Source organism: Ambystoma mexicanum, chromosome 5p (assembly GCF_040938575.1).
Source record: "Ambystoma mexicanum isolate Mex_15411 chromosome 5p, UKY_AmexF1_1, whole genome shotgun sequence".
In the NCBI taxonomy this organism is placed as follows: domain Eukaryota; kingdom Metazoa; phylum Chordata; class Amphibia; order Caudata; family Ambystomatidae; genus Ambystoma; species Ambystoma mexicanum.
This window is the reverse complement of record NC_090930.1, coordinates 205,671,442-205,685,926: the sequence shown is the minus strand read 5'-3', so window position 1 is coordinate 205,685,926 and position 14,485 is coordinate 205,671,442. Positions and strand designations below refer to the sequence as shown.

Sequence of the window (14,485 nt, the reverse complement as noted above, 5' to 3'; positions counted from 1 at the left end):
ACCTCAAGGGCATACATGATCCCAGGGATAATAGACTGCTTGTAGACCTGCGGTTTTGCCTCAATAGATCCCCCACCTAGTCTATTGACAATGCTCCTTAGAGCTAACCATTTAGTCCATGACTTGCTGGTGACTATCTCACCAATGTGTGACCGATCTTTCCAGGCATTGATCGTCATGCCCAGATATCTGTATTCGGCCACTTGTTCCAAGGGCAGGCCATCTATTTTCCAGACAAAATTGGGAGTGATGTACGCTCGCTTCCCAACAGTCATGACTATTGTCTTGGAAATGTTGACCATTTTCCCTTGCATAGACAGCCATGTCCACAAAGAACATTGCAGCCCCACAGTTGTATGATTGAAGATAACAATGTTGTCAGCATCGGTGAGACAGTGAATGGCCTCAGAGCCCTATCTGGAAGGATGGTTATTCAACGCTGTTAAGTATTTCTCAAAATCAGAGACATACAGATTCTAGAGGGTAGGGGTCAAAACACAGCCCTGCTATAGCCCTCTGTTGGGGGAAATAGGAGTGCCCAGGTTACCAAATTGTGAGAGGCGAATCTGTACCTCAGTGTCTGAGTGTAGAAACAAGTTTAGAAAGTAAAGTACAGATTCATCTATACCCCAGCTCTCCAGTTTAGACCATAGAGCCCCCCGATATACACTGTCAAATGCAGAACTGTAGTCTACAAAAAACAAGTACAGTGTCTGATCCAAAACCAGTAAGGTGTCAGAAATTGACGTAAATACGACCCATAAAGAGTGGCTCGTGGAGCAGTTCTCCCTAAATCCAATCTGGGTAAGTTTGAGAAGGGCACGTTTTTTCACCCATGTAGTCAATGTCTCCAGCAATAGCTTTGTAAATATTTTAGAGGCACTGTCCAGCATTGAAAGAAGTCTGTACTTTTCTGGCAGTTGCCGGGGGCCCTTCTTATGGGTCGGGATTAGAATGGGCTGCTGCCAGGTTCTAGGAATAGTACCCATAACAGGACGACTGCCCAATACTCAGGGTCGCTTTTAAAGATGACATTACAAACCCCATCTGGGCCAGCTGACCAAGAAGTAGTGAGTTTTCTAATTACCAGTGACAAATCGGTGTCCTTTACCAACTGCCCTACCTCCATGTAAACCATAGACCTACTGGGGTAATGGTAAGTCCTGTGTCACCCAGTAATTTTGCTTAATATATGTTTCCCAACATGTCCCTTGAACGGCACATATTTCAAGAGTCCCACCTTCCACCAAATTAGACCGGATTAAATGCCAGAATTTCCTTGTATCTCTTTCGAGAATACGTCTCTTCACGATCATCCAAACGGCACTGTTCTTGCTGTGACAATGGTTTGCAAGCCTGCCTTTATATAAGCCCTTTAGAGCAGATATTTATTGATTTTTCGCTTTAAAGTCAATAGAATGATATCTCTTGGCTATGCGGATACAGCCCTTAACTCTCTTTTCCTACTAGCTAGAATTGCATCGTAAGGAATACCCAGCCTTTTGGATCCATATCAGAATACCTGGCCTGATGGACCTGTCAGAAAGTGTCCCGTACCTGGAAGCCAGGTTGTCCAGCTGCCAGCAACAAGAATGTAGGATCATAGTTCCCCTACCATCAGCCCTCCTCAACCTGTCATTTAGATAATTGATGTGGCCCAGCATCCAGTGCAATCGATTTCCCTAGGTTTTTATCGAGGAAATATTTGCTAGCTGTTGGTTAATGGTTGATTTAATATCCTGTAGGGCAAAGTTTAAGATTGCATGGTCACTCATGGGTACTGGCATGACTTTCGATAGTGGAGAATATTTACGTAATGTACCATTTATAAACATAAAATCCAAACAACTATAGTGTCCACCATTTGTCCATGTGTAGTATACGTCGTTTGAGTTCGGGTACTGAACCTGTAGTTCTAATTCTGCCAGTAAATCCAGCCATTTACAACCCAAAGTTGTGTGGTTTGATATATTTACAACTTTATCATTTGGCCTTTCCTGCCGATATTCATAACAGTCAGCATTATCTCCTCACAGCCTAACCCTTTTGTAAATGTGCTGAATTCTGATACACTGACCAAATGAGTGTCTTACGTATTCAATATACAGAAACTGCTCTACTGAACGCCTGTGATGACCTGCTCTCAAATCTCGATTCCAACTCTGATATGGTATAATATATGATATGATATGTTATGGCATTTATAACGCGCCTATACACAACTGTTTCAAGCGCAACGAGGCAAGGGAGGGGGAACGGAGGGAGACAGAGACAACGATCTTACTAGGCCAGGTGTCATTCAGATTGTGCAAGTGCATGGGAAGGGGCAAGGGGAAAAGTGCAGGGTGGATAGAGGGTGGGGACAGTGCAGTACACGGAATACATTGAATAAATAAAACAATAAATGTGCTGGTAGGGTAACTGTAGGGATACAGAAAACAGACCCCAAGTGCGGGGGTTGCCAGGGAGGCAGTGCAGGTGTGCAACTGGTTAGGGAGGTGACCTGGGCCTGAGATCAGAGGGTGGCCAGGAATTCAGCAGGGGAGAGGAGGAGAGAAAGCAGAAGCAAAGAGGAAGACTTTGAGGTGCTTCCGGAACCGGAGATGGTTCTCATCAAGTTTCAGGGAGGCAGGGAGGCTGTTCCAGAGGCAGGCCCCAGCCGAAGAAAGAGATCTACCACCAATTCGTTGCTTGGAGAAGCAACTGACCCTGAGGCAGTTGGAGATGGATGAGTGAAGAGCTCGAGAAGGAAGATATTTAGGAAGAGAGAGTTGAAGGTATTGATGCCCCAGACCCCAGAAGGCCTTGTGGACAAAGCAGAGGGTTTTGAACTTAATCCTCACAGCTACAGGGAGCGAGTGCAGAGATTTCAGTCCTGGAGAGATCCGATCCCTGGGCTTGAGGCTAAGGACAAGTCTCGCAGTCCTGTTCTGGATGAGTTGAAGAGAGCTGAGAGTAGAAGCAGGCAGATTTAGAAAGAGGCTGTTGCAGTAGTCCAGCCTAGAGAGAACCAGAGCTCTGGAGAAAGTGAGCTTCTGGGGGAAGGAGAGGAAAGGAGGAATACCTCTGAGGAGGTGCAGCTGGTAGTGTGAGTTCTTAGAGACATCCGAGATGTGGGGAGAGAAGGAGAGTGTGGAGTTGTAGATGACCCCGAGGTTTTTAGCCTTGCAGGTGGGAGCAGGATGAGGGCCAAGAGAGGCCAGCCAGAGAGTGACAGGAAAGGAGGGAGCAGATGTGCCAATGAGGTGAATCTCAGTCTTACTGGCATCAATGCAGAGATCTTCGGCGGCTCACCACTCCTGTATAGCAGACAGACAGTCAGAGATGAGAGAAGGAGAACAGGTGGCTGAGGGTAGCCTGAAAATTAGCTTCCGTTGTTATCCTTCTGGATCTGTCTTCCGCCTTCGACACAGTCAATAATGCCACTATGATAAATCGGTTCTGTGACACCATTGCCATCATGGGCATGGCGCTGGACTGGTTGACATCATTACTCTCTGACCCACCTTCCCAGGTTCAACTTGTCCCTTTTCTCTCCCATATCTCATTTTCCACCTGCGGCATGCCTCAAGGGTCTATCCTCTCGCCGCGACTCATGAACGCCTATTGAAGCAAGAAAACTTTGGGACATATTGTTTTTAAGTTCAATGTGAAAGAACCGTAATTGTTCGAACATTGCATCTAGTGATGAATACTCTGGTTTTACATTAGTACGAGAAATGTATTCAAATTACAGAATAAAACATTTGTCAGTGATCAATGGAAGTTACAATGATGTAGGGGAACAGCATCTAGGTTGTCAAACATACCTCAGATCTAGAGTAAACATACTCATTATTTGGCAGTCATGCAGCTCGGTAACGAATGGTTTGGCAAAGACATTTGCACATAATATAATAATTCTTTAAATAAAAAGCAACTACTGAGTTCAATCAGTTCAGATAGTGTAAGTACCTGTTCGTAGGGTGTTGAACTAGGAAGATAGCTGAACAGAGCAGAAACAAGTCACAGAGGCTTGAAATGACATACACTGACACGAAGGAAAAAGAAACTCCAATGTTGTGTTATCAGAAAGGGTTTGTTGGCACTTTTCGAGGAACGATGCATCTTGGCATTTCCATGGAGACTCGTCAATAGATTGCACGCAGAGGACATTGACATGAGACGTGCATTGGTGTTGTGAAAAGGGCTGTACATGTCTAGTGATGTCAGTTTCAATTTTCTTTTCATATGAAAATCTTTCTTAATTATTACTTCTACTTTTTTCTTTTGCAAAAGAAGCTTTACAACATATCTCGAAATAGGTTTCATACTTCTCCAAAGATTTGAAAAAACTCAAGAGTGGTACATTTCCTATATATATATCTTTATTCCTCTGTTTCAAATTGATAGCACATTTGCGATATTTTCTTTTAAAAATCTTAGTTTTTTTTACTAGCTACTAACAGAGTTGATACATTTCATATTGTATTACTTTCATTAAAAACATTCTCGGTTCCATTCATTTGTTCATTTGGCACATCTCCTATTTGAAATTGCAGATTTTAAAAAGTATTATCAATAACAGGTATTGTATCATCTACAGTATTTGTAGTTACAGATTTCCTACAGATTTGAGAACACGACCTTTTAAAATATTATATTGTAAAACTTTACTTCCCTGCATAAGATTCTTCCTTCTGACACGTTGTTGTTGCTTGCTTGATGGCATCTTAGAAATAAGCATTAAAGAAAGAATGTGGGATGGTAAAAGTCAGTGATTGTGTTTTCTTATATTTTCAAAATATAATATAAATTGTTGTTTATTTTAAATGTTTTCAGCATATTTAGGTTTGTAATTTAGTATGGTTTATGGGTATTACTTGGAAAGAAGGGTTTTCCATATTTTATTTCAGTGTTTTCTAAAGAGGGTTCAAGCAGTAGTACATGTTATGCTATGGTTAATTTTGAGAAAAATAAATGTCCTCTATTAAATGTCCTTGATTCTTTTTCTATAGGTGTGACCTGGCAAATCCCATAGTTGGTGCATATCTTTCACTTCATATGTGCATCCCTTATCATGAGTTCTAAGGCTGTAAAACAAATGGTCACTATGATCTATACAATTAGCTCAGGTTGCAATCAGGCTTAGCATCTTGAAAATACACTGTACCAACCACAAATGCATCACAAACTGAGAAACTCAGTTACCACCCATTCAAACTCTACTTTGCTCATCTTCTTTACAATACATGCAATCCTTCACACACATTCTCCAATAATATAAGGCTAATCTATAAGAGGTATGTCAGCCGATTGGGCAAAAGGCATTCCTTTACCAGAAATTTAAAGGAAGGACACATGGTCGTCTCCCTCTAGATTCATTCATCACTATAAACTGAACATGCAAAGTGGGCACAATAAACATGCCATAAATTAGCATAATGTGTTAGTTCACATTCATAAAGGTGTTTGCAAGATAATCTGTTAAATATCTTTGGTTTGATGTAGCAACCTGCCATTCATTAATCTCTGGTGTGTCCTCAATTCATGAGGAACGTGAGGGAGGAGAGCTGGAAGGTAATGCACTACCACTCCGTTGCTCCATCCAGCTCCAGTTTTAACACCTTACAAGCCTATACTTAATAACTGTAGGTCAGCTCGAGGCATACAACATTGAGCAGACTGCTGGTCACATGACTGGGCCCTGTCACACACTTGCTTCTCCCACCACCCATTTAATCAATCCGCATTAGGCGTCCTCATCAAAGGATATGCAAAGACAAGCACCTCACCTGTTTTCACCTATTCAGGTATCATAGGGGCAATGGCCTGGCCCGCCGTTCAAGCCCGCGCTCATAGCCACCTGATTGGCTGCTGGCTCCCCCCACCCGGATGCTAATAGATATTGAAGGATTCCCACTTGGAAGCATCTGCTCATTGGACCTTATGCTCTGATCGAACTTTATCTCCTGGACTTTTCAATTCCTGGAATAGCCCTTTCAGTCTGGCATTAATGTTTGCATAGCTATTAGTGGACTATAAAGTCTGAATTTCATGTAAAGGACCACCAGCATACACACTTTGCTGTGGTGTCTCCTGCGTGCAATTTTACAGGTCTGCAAGGTCGAGTGGGCAAGGAAAGTGTAAAAAGCTAAGTGAACTCATTCTTTCCATATTACACTCTGCCTCGTGAAAAAGTAAACATCGTCTGCAAATATGCTTTGCAGTTGGCATTTATCAACTGATTACAATGGCATCTTCCTGGTCTTGACCAGGTGCAAAACTGAGGCACATTCCACAGCAATCCATTCGTATTAGGGCTGCATAAAAATCTCATGCAGACACACAGCGTCACGCACCGACTAGACGTAGGAGGACTGCATGGCGGAGATCTTTTATGTGCTCTGCGACCCCTCTTCCATTTATTTATTTATTCGCATTTGTTGAGTGCGCAACAGCCCGGGGGCATCGTGGCGCTGGTTACAGACACTTTTCTTAGTTACAGTTACATTGACAACTGCATATTGCTATTTCTCAGAGCCAAAGATGGAAAGAAGCCACAGAGTGGGATTAGGTGAAGAGGGTAGTTTTTAGTTTTTTACGGAAGGAAAGGAGGGAGTTTTCAGCTTTGATGTCAGCAGGTAAGAAGTTCCATAACTTGGAGGCTATGTAGGGGAAACCTAAACCTCCAGCTCTATCTTTGTTTATGTGAGCGGTGTGAATTTGGTTGGCGTAACGAGTCCCGACGGTCATGTGGAGGTAGATTTGGTTATGGTCTCCGATAGATATGAGGGTGCTGCTCTTAGTGCATTGTTCTGTGTGATTTGGAGCTGGTTAATGTTTTTTGCGGAAGTACCTGCTAGGAGGGCATTACAATAGTCCAGTTTGGCACCGATGGTTGCTCTAACTATAGATAGACAATTGGGTTTGGAGAGGTATGGCTTTATTGCATTTATGAGTTTGGTAGTGTGTGCTGAGGCGCAGGAAATGGCGCTGACCTGCTTTGTCATGGATAGTGTGGAGTCTATGTGAACTCCTAGGGTCTACACCGAGGTAGACACAGGGATGATGGTTTTATCAATGGTGAAGTTGGAGTATAGTTTGTCGAGTTTGGCTAGACCCTTTTCCAAAATTAGGCAGTATGCAAAATGGATGTACAAAAGCATTACGCTTCATTTTTTCGACCATCATTTAACTTGCTGCCCAATCTAAAATGATGCTGACTGTGTCCCTTTTTATTAGCTATTATGAGCACAGACATTCTTTGTTTTCTCATAATTATGGAAAATGGGCGAATCACTGTTTAATCTGATGTTATCTTGCATTGCAGGTGTTTGTTATCGAGGGTGGGAACTATTCGGCTGCTGGAAATTTTAAGAACAGAGTCACACCTTCAACCACCCCGGGAGTTGCAACCATAGTGATCTCTAACATGCAGCCAAGAGATACGGGAACATATTCTGTCACAGTCTACAACCAATTGGATATATCAGCCAGCCCTGGACAGATCCAGTTGACTGTTCTGGGTAATGAATATTCACTGCACTGCTTTGTTGTCATATCATTAATGAAGATAAATAGATAAACTGTTCCATTGAGGACATTCTTAAACAAAATGTCTTGTCCTGAACTTCACTGAGTATGCAGTTGTTAATATGACATATGTTGCATTGCATTAGACATTACCATATTGAAAATGTATTATTTAATAGTTTAACAAACTGTTCTGAAAATGTGTTGCACTAAGTTGTTTGTGCTTGCCATGGATATCGAGATGTAAATGGCACGAATCCCATAGAAGTTATGAGGAGTAAGTCTAACTTACTCCAGGCTGACACCAAGAGAGAACTATTCAATTAAAAAAAGAAGATACTGTGGGAATCTTTGGTATCCACCTGGTTTAGGACCTCCTTACAAGTTTTTTCAAAAAGAAAAGATGGCCAGAGACGATTAGCAGCTCCTTTTTGTGAAAACCTGCTTATCATCTGGTCCGAAGGTAATGGCGATGGTATTGCTAGAATATCAACCTGCTTATCAACTGGTCCGCAGGTAATGGCGATGGTATTGCTAGAATATCAACTTGCTTATCATCTGGTCCGGAGGTAATGGCGATGGTATTGCTATAATATCAACTTGCTCATCATCTGGTCCGGAGGTAATGGCGATGGTATTGCTGGAATATCAACTTGCTCATCATCTGGTCCGGAGGTAATGGCGATGGTATTGCTAGAAAATCAACTTGCTTACCATCTGGTCCAAGGGTGATGGCGATGGTATTGCTGGAATATCGACTTGCTTATCATCTGGTCCGGAGGTAATGACAATGGTATTGCTGGAATATTGACTTGCTCATCATCTGGTCCGAAGGTAACGGTGATGGTATTGCTGGAATATCAACTTGCTTATCATCTGGTCCGGGGGTAATGGTGATTGTATTGCTAGAATATCAACGTGCTTATCATCTGGTCCCTAGAATATCAACTTGCTTATCATCTGGTCTGGAAGTAATGGCGATGGTATTGCTGGAATATCAACTTGCTCATAATCTGGTCCGGAGGTAATGCCGATGGTATTGCTGGAATATCGACTTGCTTATCATCTGGTCTGGAGGTAATGGCGATGGTATTGCTAGAATATCGACTTGCTCATCATCGGGTCCGAAGGTAATGGCGATGGTATTGCTGGAATATCAACTTGCTCATCATCTGGTCCAAAGGTAATGGCGATGGTATTGCTGGAATATCAACTTGCTCATCATCTGGTCCGGAGGTAATGGCGATGGTATTGCTGGAATATCAACTTGCTTTTCATCTAGTCTGAAAGTAATGACGATGGTATTGCTAGAATATCAACTTGCTCATCATCTGGTCCAAAGGTAATGGCGATGGTATTGCTGGAATATCAACTTGCTCATCATCTGGTCCGGAGGTAATGGCGATGGTATTGCTGGAATATCAACTTGCTTATCATCTGGTCTGGAGGTAATGGCGATAGTATTGCTAGAATATCAACTTGCTCATCATCTGGTCCCAAGGTAATGGCGATGGTATTGCTGGAATATCAACTTGCTTATCATCTGGTCCGAAGGTAATGGCAATGGTATTGCTGGAATATCGACTTGCTTATCATCTGGTCCGGAGGTAATGGCAATGGTATTGCTGGAATATTGACTTGCTCATCATCTGGTCCGAAGGTAACAGTGATGGTATTGCTGGAATATCAACTTGCTTATCATCTGGTACGGGGGTAATGGCGATTGTATTGCTAGAATATCAACGTGCTTATCATCTGGTCCCTAGAATATCAACTTGCTTATCATCTGGTCTGGAAGTAATGGCGATGGTATTGCTGGAATATCAACTTGATCATAATCTGGTCTGGAGGTAATGCCGATGGTATTGCTGGAATATCGACTTGCTTATCATCTGGTCTGGAGGTAATGGCGATGGTATTGCTAGAATATCGACTTGCTCATCATCGGGTCCGAAGGTAATGGCGATGGTATTGCTGGAATATCAACTTGCTCATCATCTGGTCCAAAGGTAATGGCGATGGTATTGCTGGAATATCAACTTGCTTTTCATCTAGTCTGAAAGTAATGGCGATGGTATTGCTGGAATATCAACTTGCTCATCATCTGGTCCAGAGGTAATGGCGATGGTATTGCTGGAATATCAACTTGCTTATCATCTGGTCTGGAGGTAATGGCGATAGTATTGCTAGAATATCAACTTGCTCATCATCTGGTCCGGAGGTAATGGCGATGGTATTGCTGGAATATCAACTTGCTTTTCATCTAGTCTGAAAGTAATGACGATGGTATTGCTAGAATATTAACTTGCTCATCATCTGGTCCAAAGGTAATGGCGATGGTATTGCTGGAATATCAACTTGCTCATCATCTGGTCCAGAGGTAATGGCGATGGTATTGCTGGAATATCAACTTGCTTATCATCTGGTCTGGCGGTAATGGCGATAGTATTGCTAGAATATCAACTTGCTCATCATCTGGTCCGAAGGTAATGGCGATGGTATTGCTGGAATATCAACTTGCTTATCATCTGGTCCTGAGTCACCAGTGGTTTCGTCAGCAATACCACTTTCTGATTTTTATTATTGTGTATTCATTTCCAAAATAATAATGTACCAATTCAATAAACCACTACTCAGCATTTTCTTAAGTGAACAAATGGATACATTCTGACAGCTGGAAGAAGCTTGGAAGGTCATACTTTTAGAGAGCAGCAGGACAGAGTGTAATAAGTAGGAAAAGGTGAAACACTGGTAGGAATGTGGAACGCATATGCACTGGGAACAACCGTCAAATAAGATGTTGAGTACAGTTAAGTCCTAGGGATCAATCCATCAAACAGGGAAGACACCGATCTTTCTAAAGTTATCCCTAACCCTGGAAGGTTGAAATGGATTTGGTTTAGGCCTTTCGGAATTCTACAGCGCAAGTTGCTATCCGATCACTTTGTTTGCTCCATATTCCCGAGTTTTAGCACCAAACTAGTGCTGGGGAAATGAAAGGTTGGGAGTCATGGATGGTGAAGGTCCCCTCTTGCTTGTTTTGTAGAACACCGCTGCAATAAGGACTACCTTTGTTTATTGATCTGGCGGCTCTGCTTCCAGCGGCGACCCATTGAATGCTGCCGACAATTAATGCTGACAAGGGCATACGCTTTGTTTTTGTGTTTAAAAAATAGGGTTACCCACTCTGCCCCCACCTCATTCCTCCTCCCTCTCCTATATTTCAATCGCTCCTACCCTTCCACCCGCCCCCACCATTTGCGAGGCGCAGAGATCACGCCAGCAGTAATTTTGCTGTTGGCATTGCCTTACGAGTAAAGTTACCTAAAATGGGGTCTGCGATTTAGTCAGCTAATGCATTATGGGTAGAAACCTTTGCATTGACATCCATGTATGAACATCGTTGACATTATTAAAAAAACTAATTTTTAAACCCCATCTAATAATGAGTTGGGATTGCATCTGGCATCTGGAAACTATTTCATGGCATAAAAAAACATATTTCCCCCAAGAAGTACGCCATGCTTAAATATTTCATGCAAATCCAAATAAAATGTAGGTGGTATTTTAAAAACAAGTGGTATTTATAAGACCACGTGTTTTACCACTACCACAATACTCATGAGTGGACAAAGCATTATATTAGTGCATTGTATAGGGCCATCCTTTTGTCCTAAGTAGCCACGTGTATGAGTCCCTCATATGCCTTTATTATTTTGCATCAGCCCCATCAAACTATGCCAGTATTAAACGCCTAGTTCACCTGTAAAACATGTTCGAAGCCTTTCATTGGAAGCTAGGACTTCATAGGAAATCCCAGACTTTCCCATTCCAGTTCAAGCTCCCAGATATCGGATAAGGGTGGATTTTTTGTTTAGGTTGGATAACCCGGGAATCCCGGCTTTTCACAACTCTGATAGGTCATGAGAAGATTATGCTGAGCACATTACTGGCTCATTGCTAATTGTAAGAAAATGCAGGAGAAGCTCAGACATGTTGTCTGTATTAATTTAGCATAACTACAGATTGGAATTGTGAAGAAAATGCTGGACTGGAGAACACAGTATTTTTGAGGATTAGTTTAGAAGTATGATCTAAACTTTTCTTTCTGTAGAAAAGCTTGGACTTTTGAGTGTTAAACATTGCCACTCAGAAAGAGAGATTTTGTATTGGCCTTTTCAAATACTTAGATTTACGTTTAACATTCCTGTACTCAGAAAAGCAGTGGACAAATATTTCAGTTATTTAGCACGGAATGAATTCTCTAACAAATACTTACGGTACCAGTGGGTCCAATTACTTCCCATAAATGTCGCTCAACATCTCGAGTTTTCCAATGAAACAAAGAAACAGGATCATATTAATAATGTGAGCACAATAAAAAAGGAAAACTGATGGATATGTTTTATGTACCTATTTCTTTAAATATTTCGGTTGAACAGGCATTTCAAATACTAGAAGCGATAGACAATACAATTCAACAGTTCTCCTTTGAAATGAATATAAAACAAAGCATAAACTCCGCATTTATAAAAAAAAAAATGAAAACAGAAATGTAGGCTAATATAAGATGACAGTTACAGTGCAGCCCTGCTCCAGCCCTGGACTTTCTTTCAGCAAATGAATGCATTCTGGGAGTTGTGTACATCAATAGGTGGGCGTCTCTTTGATTTTGACTGAAATCCTCTTGAGGCCTGTGTGATCAGGGCGTTTTCAAGCTTTTCCCAATAAGTAACGGATTCGTTAAATACTGAGACCTCTTGTGTTTTCCAGGATTGTTGATGCAATGATAATGATCTCATATGAAGCACAAATACAAACCTTCCAGTTCATGTGTATATCTGTAGGGCTTTGCTTTGTGACTCAGAGCTGAAGGTGAACTTCGAGGGGTAACTACCAGGTGGCACTGTGACATGTTTGCATTGCTAATTTATAAGTATCCTATTTAACTTCCACAATACAGGAAAATCTTTTTTTTTGCTTGCATTTTTTAAACCCAGCCAATATAAACGTAAAACCTTGGACTCAGATAAACTACCAGCTAATCACTCACCTCCCATTCATTGGGAAAATCCATCAAGAAGGCTGTTGCCAACCAACTTGATAATGAGGTTAGAGAATACAGGCTGTTCCGTAATTAGCAATCTGGGTTTAGACCAACACTGAAACAGCCAACATCCATGTCATAGATGACGCCCTTCAAATCATGGACAAAGACGACACATGCCTCCTGGGCCGCCTCGACCCCTCTTGTGGTTTTGACACGGTCGATCGACAAGACTACTTTGGAAATGAATGGGATTATTGCATTCATTTCTCAAATGGCTTGCACCTTACCTCTTGGGGAGAGGCCCCAAGCCACGCAGATTGGCAACATCAGGTCAGACCATTGCCTAGTCACCTGCCGAGTCCCATAAGGCTCAACGCTTTCCCCAGTGACCTTTAATCAACACAATAAGCCATTGGGATTCCTTCTCAATCACCCCAACATCTCACTTTATCAATGCATGGATGATTCCCAATTATACCCAAGAGTCAGTGGTAACAGGGCACCTCACACCTGCAAGCCTGGTTGGCAAGCACATACCTGAAACCCAATGCTACAAAGACGCATGTGTCCTACTCTGCACCCATGTAGACAGGATGCCACGCAAGGACAGTAAAGCTCCATGCACCTTGATGACTTAGTACGGTAGTCGCCTGTCTGTTTCCATTTCCTTCCCACCCTCCCCCTCCCTTCCTTATCTATGCCTTAGTTCTTGCACTATCTGAAATGTCGTCAGGCCGAGTATGATAGTTAATTTCACATCCTTACTGTTCATGGCCTGTAAGAATGTCGCTGTATTTTCCCTTGTTCCCTCCCTTGCCTTGAAGCGCTTTAAAACACATTGTGTATAGGCGCTATATAAATAAACTATCATATCATATCTGGCCTGGATGGCAGTAAACGCTGTCTATACTGAACCTTAGGTTCAGTATAGACAGCACACTCTTACTCTGACAACATACCAACATGTCAACAAAATGCCCCAAACTACCTGGCACAAGCTTGCTCCCATCTGGAAGATAAAAATCCTTCCTATCATCTGAAGACTTCAGAACCACAGTCTAGTCCCTGCTAATCTTCCAAATTGATGGGGGAAAGGCCCTCCTCACCAGAGTTCCAGTTTAGGACTGCCTAACATGCTCCATTCTGTATTGATCACGCCCCTCTAGGAGCCTTGGCCATAGGTAAGCTTGCGGTGGAACTGGCATTGAAGACAAGAAACAGGAAACAGGCCATCTCTTGCTATGCCCCTGCCTACTAGAGCACCATCTCAGTGGCAAACCAGACCAGACCAACCCTCTTGCAGTTCAGGAAGGAACTCAAATCCTTACTCTTTAATCAATACTTAGGTGCCACAAGGTCTCCTTGCATTTGCACAAAACATCCCACCTCCGTGGCTGGAGCACCCTGTGCCACATGCAGTATCCGTACTGCATATGCACAAACCAAATATGTCATCTACATTGGTTTTGGCTGAAGGGGTATGTCTAAAATATCATTTGCACTATAAAACAATGCCAATTACCTTATGTGAAGCAAAGATGCAAGCTTTTCAGTTAATTTGCATACCCACGTAGCCTTGCTCTGAAATGAAGGTGAACTTCTGGAGGTGGCTACTAGGTGGCGCTCTGAGATATGTGTATTGTTAACTGAAATGGCTTATTACACTCATGTGTTGTAGAGAACATCTTTGGATTTTCCAGGGAATGTTTTGGGAGCAACATGGTCCTTGATTTCGCAAGTGTTTGCCAGCATCTAATTCCTGTGCCACTTCCTAAGTTATCCCTGCTTTCCTTTGCACTGCAGTATGTCATAAATCCTTGCATTACCTGTGAATATGCCATCATCTAGATTTTCAGAGGAGTTCATAGTCCCAATACCCTCCCTGTTTTTCTAAGCTTTTCCAGGAACTCTGATAACCTG

At 42.3% G+C, this 14,485-nt stretch overlaps 1 protein-coding gene across 2 annotated transcripts in view; it reads left to right on the top strand.

The window, feature by feature from the left end:
* VSIG1 (V-set and immunoglobulin domain containing 1) overlaps nt 1-14,485 on the top strand; it is a 239,904-nt gene that overhangs the window by 144,168 nt on the left and 81,251 nt on the right. For both annotated transcript variants that reach the window (XM_069612633.1, XM_069612632.1), the window contains exon 3: nt 7,313-7,508. In XM_069612633.1, the coding sequence (XP_069468734.1) occupies nt 7,313-7,508 (196 nt within the window). The remainder of the gene's footprint in view (nt 1-7,312; nt 7,509-14,485) is intronic.